This window comes from Podarcis gaigeae (assembly GCF_964106915.1).
Source record: "Podarcis gaigeae genome assembly, chromosome: 1".
Classification (NCBI taxonomy): Eukaryota; Metazoa; Chordata; class Lepidosauria; order Squamata; family Lacertidae; genus Podarcis; species Podarcis gaigeae.
Window position 1 is genome coordinate 116,877,072 of NC_139678.1, and position 23,443 is coordinate 116,900,514.

General features: G+C 41.3%; 1 protein-coding gene and 1 long non-coding RNA gene across 4 annotated transcripts in view; both read right to left on the minus strand.

Annotated features, from left to right (window-relative positions):
* LOC310834033 overlaps positions 1-23,443 on the minus strand; it is a 122,670-nt gene that overhangs the window by 40,653 nt on the left and 58,574 nt on the right. The window lies entirely within an intron of this gene.
* MAP3K20 (mitogen-activated protein kinase kinase kinase 20) overlaps positions 1-23,443 on the minus strand; it is an 81,356-nt gene that overhangs the window by 9,039 nt on the left and 48,874 nt on the right. For all 3 annotated transcript variants that reach the window (XM_083711509.1, XM_083711508.1, XM_083711507.1), the window contains exons 9-11: positions 21,505-21,579; positions 16,208-16,314; positions 5,273-5,408 (exon numbers count right to left, since the gene is read on the minus strand). In XM_083711509.1, coding sequence (XP_083567635.1) covers positions 5,273-5,408; positions 16,208-16,314; positions 21,505-21,579 — 318 coding nt within the window. The remainder of the gene's footprint in view (positions 1-5,272; positions 5,409-16,207; positions 16,315-21,504; positions 21,580-23,443) is intronic.

The following is a 23,443-nucleotide window of genomic DNA, read 5'->3' on the forward strand; positions in this document are numbered from 1 at the left end:
GGGGAGTAGCAAGGAATATATATATATATATATATATATACACACACACATACATACACACACACACATACACACACACACACACACACACACACACACACACACAATGCTTTACTTGAATGACTTGGTGCACTGAGCATTCTGCAGTTGCATTATAAGTAGCCACTATTTGCATGTGTGAATCAGGCCTAAGAGGGAAGAGTTTCCATAATATAACCATAAAACTGTTCAATTTGTCCTCCTTTCAATTCCATGTCAATGTTGCCACAATGCTTGACAATGATACAGCAGGTGCTGTGCAGCTGCAGCTTAGCCCCCTTAAACTTGACAAGTCTCTGCTTAGCATGTGTCTCCATCTGCTTCCAATTCCTGACATAAGTTCTATGCACTAATTCTTGCATATTAATTAAGTATCCTTTTTTCCCCCCACTCCCCCACCCCCACCCTCTTCAGATAGTTTCTTGCCCAAACTGACACAGAACTGAGTTCCGGAGCTAAAACTGCTGAACTACATTTGAAACAAAGCATGTTCCTGTTGAAGCAAATCTACTTATTTGACTTCAGTCTTTTCCCACGTAGGGTTGTCCTTGCTTCTGCAATGAAAAGCCAAGCATTTCTTTCTTTAAGAAAAGCTCAGGGAGTTTTTCAGTCAGAGCTCAGTTCTGGCACCTCTCAGGTGAGCGCCGTTGCCATTCTAAGAGAACGAGGGAGGTGTTCATAGTGAGTTCTGGCACCTCTTTTTCTAGAAAAACAGCACTGGATAAGCTTATATCCTGCTCTTTCCCAAGGAGATCAGAACGGGGAACCCTAAAAAAACAATAAGATATGAGCAAATTCACAGCACCCAAATTAGGTTGAAGAGCTAAAATGTTTGAGGAGAAAGGTTCAACTGCTCCCTGAAATGCATACGGTGAAGGAATCATAGAGATCTCCGGAGATGGAGGGGCCACCACACAAAAGGCCTTTTTATGTGGTGTCACAGTAGGAATTCCTAAAGGGAAAGTGAGAAGGGCCTCTGGAAAGCATTAGTCCTCAGTCAGGACTATATGGAAGAAGGCGGTCCTTCAGATAACCTGATCTCAAGCTGTTTTTAGGGCTTTGTGGGACAAAATGAGAAACATCTGGAAGCCAGTGCAGCTGTTTCAAAAGGGGAGTACCGTGAGTCCCCACATCACACCCCACAAGAAGCCTAGCTTCAGGAGCCTGAACCAACTGTAGTTTATGAACAGCCTTCCAAGGCAGCCCCCCCTGTATTACAGTACCCAGATTGTAATGCTATGGGTCACCCTTCGCAATCCTAGCACTTTTGAGTTTTATCGCGCTCTGTTAAATTCTAATTGTTCAGCACCCTGGACAATATATCCAATGCCACACCCTTTGCCCCGGCAGCCCATGTCTCAAACACTTAAGAAGCATTCATGCCAGTAGTTGTGGTTACTCTTGTGGTAAGATAACTGGTGATGCCAGTTTTCAAAATTAGGTTCTATCCTAGAGGGTCCCAATTAAAGCCCGTGTTTTGGTGCCAAATTATATGTGACATTAATTATGTGAATGCAATCAAGCTGCACACCCCCTTGGGGCTGGGAGGTGGGAAAGAGAAGTTTAACTATTTGTCTCCCTGCCATGGTACCAACAAAAACTGCCCCTCAGAACCTGATATTTGCATTTCATATGGTGATGGGAGCTTTCCATGAATTGTAGAGTGAATTATGCTTTGTTGGGGCCACCAGAAAGAGAAAGAGAGAGAGTCTCATACCCTTGTTTCACATAGTGGTTTGTTGTCCCTGCTCACACTCAGGGGAGGAGCGAAGTCAGATCCATTGTGTGTTCAAGGCAAACCATGTGCTTCATGGTGACATGAGAACGGAGTCACTGTGTTAGAAATTAGTGGATCTAATTCCCTTGCCCTTTATGGCGATGGATTTCCAGTGAGCCATTTGTAGGACTGGACATGTTCCTTTTCAAAGGTGCCCTATGGTCCTCACTTCCAGTCACTCTTTACTGCTCCAGACAATGGCCCTCCATCCATATAGAGGAGCCAGGAAAGGACTTTCAGTAAATGAAGAAAAGAAAACACCCTGCAAATCACTTCATAGGTTTATTTCTCCCTCATTGCAGTTTTACTATCCTAATACTTCTACTGCAGGCATAGGCAAACTCGGCCCTCCAGATGTTTTGTGACTACAACTCCCATCATCCCTGACCACTGGTCTTGTTAGCTAGGGATGATGGGAGTTGTAGTCACAAAACATCTGGAGGGCCGAGTTTGCCTACGCCTGTTCTACTGTCACGAAGAAAGAATATAGACCTCTTGTCAACAACGGCAGTCATTTTCACAGGACAGCAGAGGACATTTGCGTCCTTTCTAATCACAACGTAGCTAGGATTTGTTTTTGTGTATAGAAGAGTTCTGATGTTAAAATTCTTAAGAAATAAAGCAAGATGGGGGGTGGAGACGGAGGCAAATCAAGGAAACAGCAAGAGTTTTCATTATTCAAAAAATCTGACAGATGCTCTTTCAGCTGCGTGACAATCCATTTAAGAAGTTTGAAAGGCACTCTACTTTCTGCATTATCTTAAGTCTTCTCTGCCGATAGAATTGTCCCTACTTGTAAAAAAAGGAGAGTTGTATTAATGTCCTACAAAAAGGAGGTTTATGCTAAGCACAGTGGGGCCTCGCCACAACACCTTCGCTCAGCAAAGCCAGCCGGTGAACAGTAGAAGCGATAAGCAAGTGCAGCATAAAAATCCTTGCTAGCCTTGCTTGCGGGAAGACTGGCTCATTAGGGCTATGTTTCATGCTGTGCACCATGTAGGTGATGGCCCATATCTTAGCTACTGGATCTTCGCAGACATTAAAGGGAGCCTACCAGCTACCTACTGAGAACACAGAGAACCTTGCTTCTGGGGAAAAATCTGTGCTTCATCATTATATGCTACTACATGTTCACAGCTGGAATACACATGCAGCGTGATTCATATAGATGTCATTAAGCTGTGCCTCAGAAAGAAGGTGCAAAAACAGTGAACAGGCCAAAATAGGTACTAAAATTAAAGAGTGATTACAACCTGTGAGCTACAGGCAATCGTAGAAGGGCAACACATGGCAAAAGATGCAGAATCTATCAACATTGGATCAAATGGATGTTGGGTGGGTTTTTTCCCCCCCTTTGGTGGTGGGGGAAGAAAGTCAATTAGCGCCCACTGGGGTTTTTTTTGGGGGGGGGGGAGTAAAATGCAACACAATGGAATAATGCAAATAGGAAGGCCTGCAGCTTATTTACAAATGCCGCAAAATGCTATGGTAATACTGTTCAATCATATACAGTATATATATACATTTCTATGGTCAGTTGTCAGTCTTGCACTCTTTCCTTGGGCGTATGATTTCACTCCCTAATCAAGATGACGCAGAAAATGTTACTTGTGTTTTGCACTTTATTTATATATCGACTTTTGTGGAATGTCTAATACGTTCAGCAGCAAAGATCCGTTGCCCATATGCAAGCCTTGCTTTGGACTGTGCCTCTACCACTGGAATAGAGATTCCTCGACCTCCTTCCTGCACCAGACTATTTTTAGGGCCCGGCTCTACTATATGCAGCAAATCTTATAGTAACGTAATTTCTGATTTTGCAAATGGAATCCAATCACTTTTTTTTTTAATAAAAAAATTTGTATATATGCAATTTTGCAGGCTGTTCATTATTCATTTATTCGTATTCTAAGAATATGTGACCCATAAAAACAGTCTGAAGGCAGCTATGCTAGCACACTACTAAAGCCAAGCAGATCGCAGCCTGGTCAGTGTCTTATGTGGACATCCCAGAAAGACTCCCAGTCAGATGCTCTGCGCCTCTTGGGAGGAAAAGTGGAGTGTAAGTATAATAGAGAGTATTGGTAATCCTAAATATTGCTATGGTTGCCCATTTAAAATTGCAATTATTCCAAAATTTTGCTAGCAGGTGACTGAGCCCTGATGCCCACACAGGGCTACACTTTATGGAGCGGCATCAGCATTCACTTCAATGGAGGAAGTTGATCTGACCAAGCATTTCGTTGCATGCCTGGGTATTCTCCTTCCTCCCACTGGGAGGAGAATATCTGTGCAAGAGCATATTAAAGCACATGCAGGGACTTGGAACCTTACATTCCTAAATGGCCTCGGTCCAGTATAACTGAAGAAGCGTCTCCACCCCCATCGTTCTGCCCGGACACTGAGGTCCAGCTCCAAAGGCTTTCTGGCGGTTCCCTCGCTGCGAGAAGCCAAGTTACAGGGAACCAGGCAGAGGGCCTTCTCGGTAGTGGCACCCCCCCTGTGGAACGCCCTCCCACCAGATGTCAAAGAGAAAAACAACTACCTTTTTAGAAGACATAAGAAGACAGCCCTGTTTAGGGTAGCTTTTAATGTTTAATAGACCATTGCATTTTAATATTCTGTTGGAAGCGGCTGGGGAAACCCAGCCAGATGGGCGGGGTATAAATAATATATTACCATTATTATTATTATTATTATTATTATTATTATTATTATTGAATTTGTAAGCATATATATTGGTGGCATTCCAACTGAAACAAAAATAGCAATAGTGGTCTGAAAGTGAACGCTGTTTAAGGGCTTCCCACACACCGGTAGCGTGATCTACATGCAGCTGTGGGTCCCCCTACCTCCATTATTAGCCAGGAGTTAGCTAGAACAACCGCATTTACGGGCTTCATTTTTATAACGCACTAGATGGAATGTTTCAGGATGTACTTAACTAATGGAGGCAACAGGCTATAGCCACACTTGTTTAAAATATCTGATGCCCCACTCTTCAGCAGAATGTTAAGACACACTTTTGCTGGAGTTCAAAGAACTACAACTAGAGCTGGTTCCAAGGGAGTTTTGATTCTCAAACGGCAACAACCCTTGCTGTAGGACAAACCACATTTGAAAGCGAGGGAGGTTTCAAAAGGCAACAGGACACGGCAGTCTGGTGCTCAGGGGCAGGGGCAGGTCCAACCCAGCTGCTGCACCAACCTTCCTGCCATCTTTCCATCCTGATAAACACATCAGTGAAGCTGTCGGAAAGCCAGGTGTGCAGCACCCAACCCACCTGCCGGTCACCCCTGCTGCTGTTCAAAGTGGAGGGCGGGAGAAGGAGGAGACCTCCACAATCCCACTTAGGTTAGCGCAGCCCGTTGAGGTCTTTGGGTCCAGCTTTTGTTGGGAGTATCCAAATTCTACTGCGATGTACAATAAAAGATTCAAAGCCTTGTATGTACTCACAGGTGTGTTGGACTGTTCGGTTAGTTTTTGCTCCCACATCTTCAGCCGCCTCTCCCGTTCTTTTAACTCCTGCTCCTTAAAGCTCAGGTCACGTTCCAGTTTCTTTAGCCTCTCTAACGTTGCCTCTATTTCACATCTGCAGGGAGACAATTTGTTAGGTCACGTCTCTCTCCTGACAAATACAAATCGTTCATGAAAAGTTTTCCACGTGAATATTAATTAAACGTGAAAGGGTGAAAAGTGCAGTACTAACTCAAGCAGGACATTTAATTACCACCAAGAGAGAGTTTTCTGAACCATAAACACAACAGAAAATGTTCGCACTAGACAATAAAGCCCAGAAGGTATCACGCTTTTTTAAAAAAAGGAAAGGTGTTTAAACCCTGGGTTTTGATGGTGTTGTTTGTAAACTACATTTTACTTCAGTTGAATGAAATAAAGTTGTGCCTTCAAATGCAACAGAACTCCTTGGACTTGAGAGGCACCATTTCAGACCGTGGATGAGTAGTTTCATGTTGAGGAAAACAATATGCAAACAGAAAGCTAGCAGATCAAGGAGAAAGATTTGCATGCTATGTGGTGGTTTTCTACTTGCGAGGAGCTTTTAGCACAGAGGAGCACTCAGAAACGTGATTCCACCACCCCCACCTGTGTACAGTATGCAGTGCAGAGGTCCATTTTACCACTTCATACTGTTTCAATTTCCTGGCCCCCAGCCATTTCCCCTCACCCCATTGCAAACACTTCTCCACTTTAAAAGGAAAAGAGCTTAAAAAAAAAACCCCACACATTTCCAAGTAAAATAATATCACATCATAGATAGGCTTGGTTGCCTCCCTGTTCTTCCCCAGTTTTATATTTTGAGTTTTTCCATGCCAGAGAAAGCATTGCAAAATGCTCTGTCGCTTGTGCTCTGAAGCACTACAAAACATTCTACAACGTCAGAAATCTACCATCTCATTCTGCTACATGCCCAAGTCAGGCCTTAGCACATTGCAAGCGGGTTATGAAAGGACATTCACTTCTAACATAAGATGCCTGAACACCTCTCTATGTGGTTTATACACCGTGCCTGAATTACTTTAGGTAGCCACTTGTCTATTACACCTTCAACACCTTCAACTCAGCAATTTATTTATTTTTCACTGACCCTTACTCAGCTCTGATAGGTCAGTTGGTTACAGCATGGTGCTGATAATGCCAAGGTTGCAGGTTCGATCTCCGTGTGGGGCAGCTGCATATTCCTGCATTGTCGGGGGCTGGACTAGAGAGGATCCTCAGCTCTACAATTCCATGATTCTATGACACCTAAAGTTAGTCTTTCAGGAATACACCAGAATCAGGACTCCCTGGTCCTGAATGGAATAACTGTGCACCTGAAGGACTAGGTGCGCAGCCTGGGAGTCATTTGGACTTGCAGCTGTCCATGGAGGCACAGGTCAATTCTGTGTCCAGGGCAGCTGTTTACCAGCTCCATCTGGTATGCAGGCTGAGACCCTATCTGCCCGCGGACTGTCTCGTCAGAGTGGTGCATGCATTGGTTATCTCCCGCTTGGACTACTGCAATGCGTTCTACGTGTGGCTACCTTTGAAGGTGACCCACAAACTATAACTAATCCAGAATGTGGCAGCTACACTGGTGACTGGGAGCAGCCACCGAGACCACATAACTCCGGTCTTGAAAGACCTACATTGGCTCCCACTACGTTTCCAAGCACAATTCAAAGTGTTGGTGCTGACCTTTAAAGCCCTAAACGGCCTCGGTCCAGTATACCCCCATCATTCTACCCGGACACTGAGGTCCAGTGCCGAGGGCCTTCTGGCGGTTCCCTCGCTGCAAAAAGCCAAGTTACAAGGAACCAGGCAGAGGGTCTTCTTGGCAGTGGCACCCGCCCTGTTGAATGGCCTGCCATCAGATGTCAAGGAAATAAACAACTACCTGACTTTTAGAGGACATCTGAAGGCAACCCTGGTTAGGGAAGCTTTTAAAGTTTGATGGACTACTGTATTTTAATATTTTGTTGGAAGCTGCCCTGAGTGGTTGGGGAAACCAAGCCAGATGGGCGGGATATAAATAATAAATTATAATAATAATATTATAATTAATGAAGTGATGCTTACTTCTGGGTCCATGTGCAGGGGTAAAGTCCCGCTAAAACTAAGGAAGCTGGACATAACCCGTACTAATTTCAGATGGATTGGGGACACTGAATATTCAATGTTTAAGCCCATATCAGTGTTTACTGAACATAAACACGCTGGTGTGCCGTGTGCTGTAGCCACAATCCAGGTATCTTTCATGCAGTGATCTCCCTACCTCTTCACATGAATACACCAAACAGGTAAAGGTGACAATACTGCACTAATCTGTATGCTTGGCACTTTCTCCATAACCCCACTGCACCAAGGGCAACAACCCTTTTTGCACATAGGGATCTAATCTGTAAAGGGATCTGGGCACAGAAGGCTGTCCCAACATATGACATCACCCTCGCTCAGCCAGGGTGCTGCAGGTATCTGGAGCCAAACACTTTCCCTATTTAAACTGAACTGATATGGAAAGTTCCATCTGGTGCTATCTATTTAAAGCACACATTGTGAGCTGCTTCGACAGCCATAGTCGGCCCCAAATGGCAGAGTATACATTTGAAATAAATAAAAAATAAAAACCAATGATTAATTGTTAATCATGTGTTGAGACCGAAAACAAAGGTATAGGAATCAAAAGGAATGGTATCTTAAGGATGACTAGGGGAAGGGACTTTGTGGCTGAGTTTCTATGCATATTGACATAAGAATATGTCCCACTGTACTTAAAGGTAAGGAAAAGGTACCCCTGCCCGTATGGGCCAGTCTTGCCAGACTCTAGGGTTGTGCGCTCATCTCACTCTATAGGCCGGGAGTCAGCGCTGTCCGCAGACACTTCCGGGTCACGTGGCCAGCGTGACAAGCTGCATCTGGCGAGCCAGCGCAGCACACGGAACGCCATTTACCTTCCCGCTGATAAGCGGTCCCTATTTATCTAATTGCACCCGGAGGTGCTTTCGAACTGCTAGGTTGGCAGGTGCTGGGACCGAACGACGGGAGAGCACCCCGCCGCGGGGATTCGAACCGCCGACCATATCGGCAAGTCCTAGGCGCTGAGGTTTTACCCACAGCGCCACCCGCGTCCCCCCACTGTACTTACTTGCAAGTAAATATGCATAAAATAGTGCTGCAAAATAATTTTATGGGGGGGGGGATCAAATAGCTCAAAAAGAAACTTTAACTTTTTTGAAAGATAGTTTTTGTTTGTTAAGCAGCTTCACATAACACCTTCAAAAAGAAAAGAAAATGTAAGCCTCCATATTCATTATATCTAATCCTCATTTTCACTCTTTAGTATACCTGTCCTGTACAACTAAGGCTATTCATGGTTTCCCCCGTTAAATAACTTTGAGAAACTCCACTCATGAATTTTTGAAACTCTGGAGATCCCTGTCTCTTCAGGTGGCCATGCTAGCGTCATTTTCCCCTGCGCCTTCTCCTACAAACTGGAACGTGTCCAGAGGAGGGCAACCAAAATGGTCAAAGGCCTGGAAACGATGCCTTATGAGGAACGGCTAAGGGAGCTGGGCATGTTTAGCCTGGAGAAGAGGAGGTTAAGGGGTGATATGATAGCCATGTTCAAATATATAAAAGGATGTCACATAGAGGAGGGAGAAAGGTTGTTTTCTGCTGCTCCAGAGAAGCGGACACGGAGCAATGGATCCAAACTACAAGAAAGAAGATTCCACCTAAACATTAGGAAGAACTTCCTGACAGTAAGAGCTGTTCGACAGTGGAATTTGCTGCCAAGGAGTGTGGTGGAGTCTCCTTCTTTGGAGGTCTTTAAGCAGAGGCTTGACAACCATATGTCAGGAGTGCTCTGATGGTGTTTCCTGCTTGGCAGGGGGTTGGACTCGATGGCCCTTGTGGTCTCTTCCAACTCTATGATTCTACTTGTTTTTCAGATATCTTTCCTAACCAGCCATGACGCCCATTCACTGCCAAGCTCGTGTTGTGCCTGAATTATAAGCCCGGCACCGAAACGACCCATAACTGTCAACAGGAATAGCCTTGGCAAGAAAAGGCAAAAGAGCATGACATGCAACCCCAGTGTCGCCAAGTAAAATACATCAATCCATTTAGTAATCTGTTATACGCCCAGATCCAAATGTAATTCTAAGAACTTAACGTGGCATTGTGAGAGACACGGGACTGCTGTCCCTCTGCATTTCTTTGTCCCATCTTTCTAGTATCGTTCGGGAAACAGAAGCGTGATGTGTTGTTGACACCGTACACGCTCCCCATCCATGCAGCCAACGCCATAAGGTAGAGATGGGGCAATAGGTAGCGTAATGATGTCATCCTGCACATCTTAATCGGCGCAAGACATTATGCAGAAGAGGAGGCCAAGAAGCACAACACCTAATTAAGTCCTAAATTGGCAGGTGCTGCATTACAAGGCAACAGAATATAGATGGGTCAAACTTGATGGAAACTTGGGGCAGGTCATTGTGGACCAGAATATAACCTGAAGAAGTGTAAATGCATCTTGAATTAATGAAGACACATAATTCTCTTCAGGAATATACTGTGCAGTATATATATACATGTACACACACATTAGCACTCAGTCATATAGGTAAAGGTAAAAGGTAAAGGATCCCTGGATGGTTAAGTCCAGTCAAAGGCAACTATGGGGTTGCGGCGCTCATCTCGCTTTCAGGCTGATGGAGCGGGCGTTTGTCCACAGACAGCTTTCCAGGTCATGTGGCCAGCAGGACTAAACCACTTCTGGCTCAATAGAACACTGTGACGGAAACCAGAGCGCACGGAAACGCAGTTTACCTTCCCACCGCAGTGGTACTGATTTATCTACTTGAACTGGCGTGCTTTCGAACTGCTAGGTTGGCAGGAGCTGGGACAGAGCAACGGGAACTCACCCTGTTGCAGGGATCTGAATTGCCGACCTTCCGATTGGCAAGCCCAAGAGGCTCATTGGTTTAGACCACAGCGCCACCTGCATCCTTTACCTTTACCTTACTCATGGTGGTTTACAAAAAGAATAAAACAATTAATAAAACAAACTAATTCCTTTGCCATTTTACAACAACAACACCAACCCTGTAAAATAAACAATATAACTCCCCACTATCAGTTGCAGAGTACAAAAGAAGAACACAAGTTGTCTTTATTTGTATCGCTTAAATGCGTGCATCTATCCATTTTAAAACTTTATGAAGATGCTATCCAGTTATAAGTAAATCACTGCCCTAGGAAAGTCTTGGAAACAACCGCTTTCCACATGTCAAAATCATACTGTGTATGTACTATAATTATCTCCCTTCATTAGGCAAAAACTTCTGTATAATAAAAGGTCAGACTCGGAGGGAAAACAGCTGCATTCTAAAAAAGAAAGAAAAAGCATAATAATAGAACAGTGTAATTAAATGGAAGGCTCCTGTACATTGCCCAGTTAATGAGTCTGTTACTCCACAAGTTTAGCGATCTGCATCTAACATTACTGAGAATGTGTATTCTGTTTATTTCAGTGGTTCTTGCAGATTAATGTGGCTTGTTTCTCCACAACTCAGATCACTCCACTATTGCAGTTCATTTTTATGTAGGCTAAAGGTGGAAATCTGTTTATGTAAGGCTAAAGGTGGAAATCTGTTTACTTGATACTGTACTTTTATATTGTGCTCTGGCAAACGTATCAGCAATATCTCAAATAAAAGCAAAAATCCTTAAAAATATTATGAGCTTTTTCCCTACTTTAACAGGCATCTAATAACCAGGGACACTGTGCTTTTATATACTTATAATTGGGAACTATGCTTTTGTATATTTTTAAAATCCATGAACTGTTTTCTTTTTGTTATTAATGTTTTGCATATTATTATTATTATTATTATTATTATTATTATTTAGTTGCTTTATTGATTTAAAAAATGGCGCAAAGCAAACTTATAGATATTAAATATGTCCGTGTATCTGGAAGCTGCCCCACATTTCTTAGTGAGACTTTGGATAAAAATTGAAATAAAAGTGAAAAACCACACAAATGTTCTTTTACATGATGCCATTTTGATAGCATTTGCTTTTTTCCCCAGACCAACAATAACAAGGGGGAAACTTTGCAATTTGGTTCTGATTCCTGACATTTATACAGTATGCTTATAAAGATCATATTGCCTTTCAATATCCCTGAGACCCAATGGTTAGAAACCACAAACTTCCATTTCAAAAGAACAGCTGGTTTTTTTTTTACATATCTAGAATATTGTGTTGGCACTGTGGCATAAGCGGCTGTCTCTGTGACAGCATGAATTGTCATAGAAGACTTGAGCCTTGTTTGCATGGGACATTAAGTGAAACCATGTCTTAGGCAGAAGAAACAAGAACATGGGAACACACAGAAAAAAACAAGACATGACTGCTACACTTGTCCTCCAGTCTTCCTGCCACTACACTGATTGCGAGTGAAGGCACAGTTTGGCAAAGGTTTGTCTCTGCCAAACAAGGCACAAGATGTTTGCTGCCCTATGGTTTGGTATGTAACACTATGCCAAAGGTAAAGGTAAAGGTGCTGCTGTGGTCTAAACAACCATGGTGGTGGTGGTTGTAAAATGGCAAATGAATTAGTTTGTTTTATTAATTGTTTTATTATTTTTGAAAACCACCATGAGTATATGATTGAAGGTAAAGGTAAAGGACGCAGGTGGCGCTGTGGTCTAAACCAATGAGCCTCTTGTGCTTGCCGACCAGAAGGTTGGCGGTTCAAATCCCCACGATGGGGTGAGCTCCCGTTGCTCTGTCCCAGCTCCTGCCAACCTAGCAGTTCGAAAGCATACCAGTGCAAGTAGATAAATCGGTACCACTGCGGTAGGAAGGCAAACGGCGTTTCCATGCGATCTGGTTTCCGTATGGTGTTCTGTTGAGCCAGAAGCGGTTTAGTCCTGCTGGCCACATGACCCGGAAAGCTGGCTCCCTCGGCCTGAAAGTGAGATGAGCGCTGCAACTCCATAGTCGCCTTTGACTGGACTTAATCGTCCATGAGTCCTTTACCTTTTTACCTTTTACTATGCCAAACCATAGTGAAACAGCAGCAGAATCAAGGGAGGAAATGAAGCAGTCTGCTTGCTGTTGCCAAGCTAGTTTGGGTTTAGTATTACATGTGAGCTGGGCCTAAGTAGAGCAGGAATACCCACAAGCAATTCAGATACATCATAATGACAACTATGGAACCTGGTACATTGGCTTGATCCTGCACATCTGACAGCAGAAAAACAGTAATTGCGTGTAGCAAAACGAGACTAGCTTGCCTCACCTACCAAAACCTAAGATGCAATTTTTTAATTTTATTTTTTCATCTCAACTAGTCATTTCTGCATATTCCAGAAGTCTGACATGCAGTGAAAACTACACACTGTCAACATCTTCCAATGCTTCAAATCAGTTCTGCTGCTTTAACAGCATTTGCTAAGTTTTTGAAACCCATATGTGCTATTTGCATGCTTTTGCATTCAGATGTGTGCTGATAATGCACTTCAGGCTACTTGCAAATATTTCCCTGTTTATGCAACAGGAAAGAGGAGTGCAGGATGCATTGCTTCATCTTGAAAAGCTAAATATGAATGGAACTCAAAAGGCTGCAAATGCAAAAAGTGCATTTCTTAAGTAGTAAGTGCCACTGAAATCGGCGGGAATTGGTACTTCCAAGTGAGCATGTTTGGGGTTAGGCTGAAAAGTATGTTTCATAGGAAGCTTTGAGTGTGATCCAGTGATGCAGTTTCCGTTTTTCAACAGAAGATGGCGCAAAGCATTCTAACTCTTCCCAAATGCTGGTTACTGCCATGCTCTGCTGATTCAGTGGGAGAATAATGTCTGTTCTGAAAGAGGCTATTTATATTCTGACCATGTGACTTGGCTCAAACTTCCGATCTTGTGCTCACTTTTTCCACCCATGCAATAAAATTCTCTTGTTATCAGTCCACTTCTAAAGTTCTCTTGAGTTTAGGATGTTTTGTTTTGATACACCCTGTTTCTATAAATCTTTTTTTTTATTTTTTTTAAACCCTTTACATCTTTAAACCACTCTATACTCTTCCCGTGGATTTTTCCCTGCTCTCGCTCTCTCTCTCTCTTTTAGAGAGAGGCAGGCCCATAACAATTTAGTACGTTATTAAATTGTGCTCCACATTAATCTGGAGAACGGCCAAAGGTTCTTAATTTAGACTCCTGCAAAGATCCCTGGGTTACAATCCTTCTGCTTGCACAGCTCTCCGTTCAAAAGGCCTTCAAAGCACACTAAGCAGACCTGCTTTAATGTTTTATCTGTAAGACGGATATAACGACGTTTTCAAAAGGTACACAGAGGCTGCCTTGTGCACACTGACTCCCATAAAAATACCACCGAGCACAGCAGGGCTTCTGAGAAAACATGCTGAGAACCATGCAGCGAGGGAGACTTTTAGCACCTATGAATGCCGTTAATGCTGGACCCAAAGTGGAAAGTGTGAATGAGTTTGAGATCAGCTGTCACTTGCACCGGGATCCATGGAACCACCGCAGAAACAAGAAGCATGCTGGGTTTACTGAGAGTCAAGTCAAGTCAAACATTATAGCCCATCGGGTGCTTGATAAACCAACAAATTCGTCTGCTTATTCTCAGTGGTGACCTTTCAAGAAGAACAGTGAAAAATGAAAGAGTGCTGGAAGAGAGTGCATGAAAAATGTCCAAATCCGAGATAAAAAAATGTTGCAATAAAATTCTGCTTCTGAACTTTAGAATTTAGAGGAGGGAGAAAGGTTGTTTTCTGCTGCTCCAGAGAAGCGGACACGGAGCAATGGATCCAAACTACAAGAAAGAAGATTCCACCTAAACATTAGGAAGAACTTCCTGACAGTAAGAGCTGTTCGACAGTGGGATTTGCTGCCAAGGAGTGTGGTGGAGTCTCCTTCTTTGGAGGTCTTTAAGCAGAGGCTTGACAACCATATGTCAGGAGTGCTCTGATGGTGTTTCCTGCTTGGCAGGGGGTTGGACTCGATGGCCCTTGTGGTCTCTTCCAACTCTATGATTCTATGATTCTATAATTTAGTTTCAATTCCACGGCATCAGAAGTTTAGAACTCTGCCGTTTGCTATTCCTAGCCCTCTTTATGGAGACAGAGGCCTTTCTAACATGGCCATAAATTTTAATGTTTAGTGTTTAATTTTACACACCATCTCCTGCCCCACCCCAAACAGTACAGCCTTCATTAATAAATACAATGGACCTTAAAAAGTGCTGAACTGTGAACTTGATGCACATTAACATCTTGCTTACTCTTCTGAATATAATTAGCCCATCCTCCAACCCTGATTATTTTGTAATTATTAGGTGGTGATGTCACAATCTGTATTGCGCAGAAAAGAACAGGGATCACTTAAGTCTTGTACACTTCTTAGAGATGACTGAAGTTAAGCGCTATATAAATTGTTTAAATAAATAAAACAATAAATTTAAATAAGTTGTGTTTAAAGGTAAGGACCTTAGAATGTGAAAAACACTTTTTGGGAGGGCAGACCAAGTAGTATCACGACAATAAAGACAAGAGCAAGACCAAATCTAATATCAACGATGAAACAGTTTAGTGGTAGAATGTAGGTCTACTGACTTCCCCATTCTAAACATTTATGTTGTCAGCAAGAGTGCCTGTCATACTGTTGCACTGCACTGCATTTGTGATGGTGTGCTGGCATCACAAAGCTCTGTTAGGCCACCCCACTTTCCCCGATCTTTAGCACTGAATCGGAACAAACAACAATTGGGTTTTCTACGGAGTGCCGTTTGTTTCAATTTAGCACTAAAGAGCGGGCTCTCTGTGAGAAAGCGGTGGAACAAGCAGAAAACAGCTCAAACCCCAGCTTTTATGGCATGGGACGAGCAGAAGGGTAGGTGTGTCCTTAGTTGTAGTTGGTCTCGTTGAGTGTTTTGTATAGGGTCCAACGCAGAGTTCATTAGTGTGCCCATCTCTGTACAAAATTCTGACTCAACTCTTAGGTTTAGTAGACTAACAGTACCACTGTGAAAAAAGCCCCCAGTTAGAAATTGTTAAAAATAAATAGAAACAACAACTTCTGGTGAATGCAAATCAAACAAGGTTTCTCAGCTTGAACTCAAGCACCTGGAAGAACTTTTTGTCATTTATAATAATAATAATTTATTATTTATTTTCCTCAGCCACTCTGGGTGGCTTCCAATCAAGTGTTAAAAACAATGCAGCATTAAATATTAAAAACTTCCCTAAACAGGGCTGCCTTCAGATGTCTTTTAAAGAGAAGATAGCTGTTTATTTCCTTCGCATCTGAAGGGAGGGCGTTCCACAGGGTGGGCGCCACTACCGAGAAGGCCCTCTGTCTGGTTCCCTGTAACCTCACTTCTTGCAATGAGGGAACCGCCAGAAGGCCCTCGGTGCTGGATCTCAGTTTCCGGGCTGAACGATAGTGGTGGAGGTGCTCCTTCATATGAAGTTTGTACTCAGGGGCTTTCAGACAAGTGTTTATTGTGGGATCTGTGCTCTTCATGTATGCATGCATGCACGTTCACAGCATGTTGTGAATGCTGTGGAAATCAAAAAGCCAATCCATCCATTTAATCTGGTTTTACTGTTTTCTAAGGAAAATTACTTTGGAAAAACAAACTGTTGCCTGGAACCCGTTTGTGATGGGTTTGCAAAATTAAGTCCTTGCCTCAGGAGGCAATTGTTCAGGAGTGAACGTTTGTGGAGTCAAACTCCTTTCATATTCAGCCGAGAAGCAATGAACTCAGGTCAGAAAAGCCATGAATTCAGACAACTGGGATCTCTAGCCTTCCATAAAACATTTTAATCCCACCACCTGTCACAATCTCACATTCATTAGACTCACCGCCACTCTGCCTTGTTATGCAGGAATGAGTTGCATTGGTCTGGGAGGTTGCTATCATTTGACATAGAGTCCAAGATTGAAATGATCTGCTTAAAAGACGGTCTTTTCTGAGGGAGGAAAAGTACATATATTTTAGACATGATGAAAATACCTTCTAGGACCACATTAACAAGGGAATTCTCCCAGGAAAGCTGCAAGTGCAACACGTATTGGTGACTAGATAATTATTATGTATATGCAATTCAGGGAGAAAAAAAATCTTTAAAATATAACTGGTGGTGTTTGTTTGTTTTTACACATGCAAAAAGAAGTGTCTCAAAATTGTAACAGAGCAAAAGTCCTGAATGTACCTTCTATTTTTAGATAGAATTTTATTATTCATGTGCAATGCTATGGTAACTAATGACTCCTAAACCTATTTTTGAATTTTTTCTCAAGCACAGATAATAGGATGACAACTTCTCCAATGAAACTAATATGGAGACCAATGTTCCTTCCCTTCCCTCAGTGGCACCTCTGACACGATCGAAATTTCTGCTTACAGCACATCATGTTTAATTCTAATTCTATTAATTCATATGAAAAGGCTGGCTCAAAGGGAGTCCGGCTTTGGTGAGGAGGAGGAGGAAGAATTTGCAGATTTTAAGGTCTCTTCCGCTTCTTGAAGGTTTGAAATCCTAACCATGGATACAGCACATAAGTGCATCAGAATTTGCCATTTCCCAGTCTTCAAAAATGTTCCTGTGGGTTGTTCCTTTTGGTTTGATTTTATATGTTGTGCCTGAGACTCCCAGGTATAGGGTGGTGTAAAGAAAGAAAGAAAGAAAGAAAGAAAGATATTTGCCTTATGCTGCATTTGAAACACCTTCCCATAATGTCCATGTGGTAATCAATGTATGTAAAATGAAACTGCAGCCCTATAGGAAGGCTTCATACTACAGATTATACACTTGTATGGCAGGAACCCACGTTCTTGAGATAAAGAAAGGAAAATAAGTCCAGATTTTTTTTTTAAGAAAAAAGAAGACTTTAAATATCAGTTTTACAAACACTAACCTTGTATGCCTCACAAGCATTGTATGCAAACACTGGCTTCCTATTCACTTCAAGGCTCAGTTCAATAGTGCTGGTTCTAACCTTTAAAGACCTAAATGGTTTAGGGACTGCTTCTTCCCATATAGGCCTACCCAGAGACGCACTTTTGGTCCAACTTGGCATATTCAGGGATTGAGCATGAGAGAGCCTTTAGAAAGACAGGGTAGCAATGTCTGAAATGTTCTTCTATTCAAAACCAATCAATATCTCTCTCTGTCAATTCTCTTTTGCCATACGTATTTGAAAACACTTATTTCAACAGCCTTTTTGCACATAACTCCTAGTTTTATTGCTGCCAGTTTTATGTGTATGATCTTTTACCCTTGCTTTTGTTTTCTTTAAAGTGTTATTTTGCGTTTGCTGTTACTGCTTTTAGTAAGTTGCACTTATATGTTTATAACAAAATAAAAAAATTCCTTCCAGTAGCACCTTAAAGACCAACTAAGTTAGTTCTAGGTATGAGCTTTCGTGTGCATGCACACTTCTTCAGATACCATATGTTTATGACGCTGTTGTATGGTTTTTATGAATATACTCTGGGCATGTTCAGTCAAAAAATGGGATATAAATATTGATTATATTTGTGGCCTAAAATAAAAAAAATCATGTTTTACAAAGTTCATATATTTGCTTCAGCACGAGCCATTCTGATTAATCAAAAGCAAGCACACTACTTGTAATTATGTCTTTATTTCAGGGCCTAGAACAAGAATATGGATGGAAACTGAGGGAAATTATCAAAAATAAGTACCAATGTAGCACGCTACTTGTAATTACATCTTTATTTCTGGGCCTAGAACAAGAATATGGATGAAAAGTGAGGGAAATTATCAAAAATAAGTACCAAAGCAGCACGCTACTTGTAATTATGTCTTTATTTCAGGGCCTAGAACAAGAATATGGATGAAAACTGAGGGAAAGCATCGAAAATAAGTACCAAAAATGTTTAACACATCAAGAGTCTGCTTGTTTGTTGAAGTGACATTTAAAATTTAAATTTAAACATTTAAATTTAATGGGGATTTTTTATTTTAATTGAAGTTTTCACAATACAATTACAAGAACAAACTAATCTACAAGAAGTAAAGAAAACCTTCCTAGCATGTGAGAACACTGAGGCCTAGCACAATAAAGTAGCAGACAAAACTTGGAAAAGTTTTGTGTGCCCTCATGAGGCATGACAGTGACATTTCATTGTGAAAGTTAGCCACACAAATGAAAAATACAGCCGTGTTTTTCTTTCTTGTGGTGTGAAGCCTTTGTTCTGTAAAAGCACATAGGATTCACTTTACATAGAAGTTACCCAAAAAGACGTGGAGTTATTTATAATATTTCAGTTTTGCATAGGTAAACAGAACATTTGTTGTGCACATCTTCAAATCAGGTCCTTGAAAATCATAAAACAGTAGTACGCAAGAAGTATTTTTTGGTTGAGTGTGCAAATTTATACAACTTTTTAACATCCTTGCCTCCCTGTGCCAATTCTAGCACTGTGGTTACAAGGCAGATTGGGTCAGAATGCAGTCCAGAAACAGGGAAGGGGAAAATGTGTTCCACATAACCAAGGATGACCTGATTATTTCAAGTTTAAAGAAAAAAAATACTGTCTCAGGCAAAGCAGTCATAAGTTCTTTGCATTTTCTTCTGCCTTCATTGCTTCCTTTGTTATGCTGAAAAAAGTGGGGTAATTGTTGAAAACTGAAAAAGTCAGAGTTAAAATGTTTCTCGAGAGAGAGAGCATCGCCTCCGTTAGTCTGTCTGACAGACCCCAGACAAGGTTGAGACAAAAGGTTGAAACCAAAATGTGGGTACATAATAAACGGATGATACACATTCTCTCTGCATCACGCCTGTAATTATACCATTTCTGCTAAAATTACAGATGCAGCAATTAAAACGTGCATTTTAATTCGAGTGCACAAAAACAATTAGGAACAATGCTGAGGTGTCTCTCCCAGGCAGATCCAAGTGATTTTCGCATTATAAAAGAGAGACAATTTCTTTATTTCAAATGTCAAACAACATTAAAAAAATGTCAAATGTATAACAAAAAGAGACAAGTGCTCTTCTATGCAAGAGCTGCCTATTCAACGTTTAGGTGAAGGGATCTCTTTGTCTGTCATTTCTGGTCCATCTTGCACACAATTGTAAGACAACTGCTTAGAGCTCAGCGGTTGCCGTTCCCCTCACCTCATCCCACGTCTATTCTGCATGTTCACACACAGCTATTTCCTTCAACTACTCCTGTAAAACCCACATTTTTAGGACCCTACTGTATAGTTTACAGTTAATCAGCTTGGAGCAGAAGGATAGCAATGGCAGCAGGTGCATTCTTGGCAGTATATGATTTCCACCTGTTGATATAATTCCATAATTGATTCCTAATGTAGAGTCCTAATGGCTTGCTTCAGTAGTTCGTGCCTCCCTGTGGTTCCCACATGGGTAATGAGTGGCTACAGCCTCACAGTAATAAATGTGAATGAGGGCATGGAGGAAAGCCTCGATTCCTTTGCACCAACCATGGCACCCGCTGGTTCAAAGTACATCAGTCAATCCCAGTTTAGATTTGGAACAATGTACATCAGGACGGACTATTTCTGTTCTGCGTTAGTGTCACATGCATTCAATGATAGGTCCCTTCGAGGTTTTGTTTTATGCATTCGTTTTTTTTAAAGCAATGCAAAAATTGGCACGTAAAATTGTATGTGTTTCCCTTGCCCCACCCAAAAACGCATTTTTGTTCTATAATACTGTAGACATATTTTTGGAAATGAAACTGCTTTTGCAAAACTTGGAGAAGTGTGTGATCTAATGGATAGTTGAGTTGTGTCTCGAACGGTTGAATTAGGTTGGCTTGCTTTAAAATGTGGGTCGAATGTCTCCACCCTGAATCCACAAGGGTAAAAATAATTATCATGGGATAAGCTGGAAATCAAGTGGATATCTCTTTATTGATCACCAGAAATATATATGAATTAAGTGTAAAGTTAAGCATTTAAGCGAGATTTGAAATTACTCATCTAATAGGGAAATACTGTATCAAATTACTATTAGCAATATGAGGTAAATAAATTATGGGACCTTGATAACTGGAAAAGGAGTTGGTGGTTGTGGTCATGGTGAGGGGAGATGTAAAGTAGATCACTGTGCTCATTGTTGTTATGGTATTGTTGAAAAAAGCTTTGGGTCATATGAAGAAGGTCAGTCTACTTCAGGGCCTGCCAACCTTTTTGGGCCAGTGGGAACATTTGAAATTTTGAGGAAGTTCAATGGGCACCAGTCACAAAATGGCTGCCATGGGGCGTGCAGCATAATACAGAATGGCTCTCTGTAGGATGTGGTGTAACAGAAAATGACTGCTGAACACAAACTGGCCGCCACACCTAAATGAGCAAAAAAAAAGGGACAGGAACCCAAATTGTGTGGGCATGCTCCTTCCCCATTAGGCATCTTCAACAACATGAAAAAGACACCTACATGAGACAACACTATGAACGCTCGTAAAAATAAGCTCTTTCCTCTATTCAGAATGGAAGGGAGGGAGGGTGGGAGCTCAATCCTGACACCCAATGAAATGTGGGCAAGTTTAAGGGGCACAGGATATTCAATATATGGGAAGATTTTTGAGCTAACATTTATCAAATAATAATATATCTTTAATACGGTCAATGACCAGAAAGATAACATTTATTAAGACTTCAAGGGTGAAAGTTAAAGAACTGGAGGGCATCCTGGCCTCTGCAGTGCCTGAATTCAACAGTTTATAAGCTAAAAGAAAATAGAAAATCTGCTAACAAAATTTATAATATATGATTGATACAAAAAAGGAATTTGTTATAGTTTTATAATTATTATTGTGTTTATGAAGTTTTATTCATTGCTTAAATCCGATAATAATATACGCTTACCTAGATAATTCACAAGGCAATCCATTACATGAGTTGAGTGGGACTTACTCCCACGTAAGTGCATATAGGATTGCAGGCTCTGTACCTGAAATCCTGGCTCCCTTAAACTTATCCAGTGTCAGCAGAGAGGGTGGGTGGTACGTGGAAATGAAATGAAATAATACAAATGGAAAATTCTTATCTCACATTTAGTGTCCCATCTGCAACAGTAGGGTTTTGGGGGTTTTTTTGGTTTTTTTTTTAAAAAACAAACAGTACAGTTAAAACACACAGTGGATAACAGTAAATAAATACCTTTGGATCTGCTTCCCAACACTGGAGCATCAATTCTGCAAAGCTTCCAGGGCAACTGCTTGGAATGGTCAGTCTCTGTAATAGAAGCAAGACAATAGTTGGACAACCAAGGGACTAGAAATGAGCAGCAGAAGGTAAACCCCAGCTCCCATATGAAAGCAGATCTTCCAATGTTCTCAGTAAAAGGAAGGAAGGAAGGAAGGAAGGAAGGAAGGAAGGAAGGAAGGAAGGAAGGAAGGAACTATACCACAAAGTACAGGAATTAGCAAGCATGGGAATAGGCAAAAAGCCTATAGAACAGATTGATTGTGTTTGGAGACAAATCAAGCTGTCTCTGTGCCATTTCTCAGGGAGATTATCTTCTAGCACCAAGAATGATGGATCCTTTACCACTGAATTTTACAATTCATGGTTTGAGATAGGTCTTCTATATGTGCCACCCAAACCAATTCTAACCATTCTAGAGGTTTCCTCCTTGGAAGCAACCACCCTCTTAATGTAACTTAGAGAGTTTCTTACACTCAGGAGGCAAGAATTTGTTGTTTTATAAATAGATATGAAACTTCTGAATCTCTTCTCAATTCTGAGTGTGTGAGTATGAAGCAAACCTTACCCAGCATACTATCTCTGGAAAAGGAGAAAACCCCCAAGTTATTACAATAATTCCATTCTATAGTGTTCATTAATATACTATTCTCCTGCCTGGAAACCAGGCTCTTCAAAACTGTACTAGGGAAACTTTCCCATAATTTTATCCGTTTAATATTCTTAATTTCAATCATAAGTCCACAGGTTCTTATTATGACTGTATATAGCTCTGTATATGTATTTCCCAAGGTTTTCCCAATTCTGCATCCCTGCATATATTTGAGATGGTATTCTTCCCATGCACAAGCTCAGTTTATTTGAACTACAGACCACAAACATCAAATGCAGTAGATATTATTCATTGTTCTTATTCCAATTAATCCTTCCTTGGGCAGCGCATGTTCAAGTATCTCACATTAGTTCTCATCAGCTGTTTTGTATGTGTACTAATATTTACTGGCGTCCATTAGCTATTTTGAACTAAAAGTTCCTACTTAACTGGAGCAATCCACTATCACTCCCAGTTAACCATGAATAATACAAGTTGCATAAGAATCTAACTTCTGAACAAACGTTCTAGTAGATGAAAACTACCATGATCAAGAAAGGCAAGATGAACCAAACACAGAGGAGTGAAATCAGAAGAGTTTTAGAACCTGTTTATTGAGTTACTAGTATTGTTGGGCTTTGCAGAGGTACCATGTAGATATTGTAGAGCCATCATGATAACACACTTTCATTAGCGGGGTATCCTACTATGGTCTCTGGCCAAAATAAGTGCTAAGATTCTCTTAAAAGTGAAACTGAAGAAGGCCTGAACCCACATCTAGTCAACATTAGTTCAGCATTGGACTAAAGGAAGATGTTACAGTTGCTTATTAGAAAATTGAAGCAAATATACTTAAGCACAATTTTTCTGTTTGTATATACTCCATTTTTTCTAGTAAATTGAACTTTTGAGTAGTTAAACTACTGCAGGGTTAATGCCATGGCAGAAGGAAGGGTTAAGTCATTTTTGATGCTTCAGAGAAACAACTGTACATGGCCTTAGATTTAGTAGGGTAAGAATGCTAAAGTCACCCTTCATCATACATTTATTGACGAACTGATGAATTAGACAATAAGTCTAATTAAGTGTTGCAAGAATAACTAACATGTAAATACTCAAAGACCTTAAATAACAACATTATTCAAGAGTGGGAAGAAAACTCTCATATTGCAAATATTGACATAAGATTGAAATACTTACTGCCAACGTGAACAATTAGTAACCTAGCGACAGAAGGCAGACGCAGTGCCAAAAGCAGATTTGTGTACAAGCACAAAAACCTGATATCTTCGTGCTGTGATC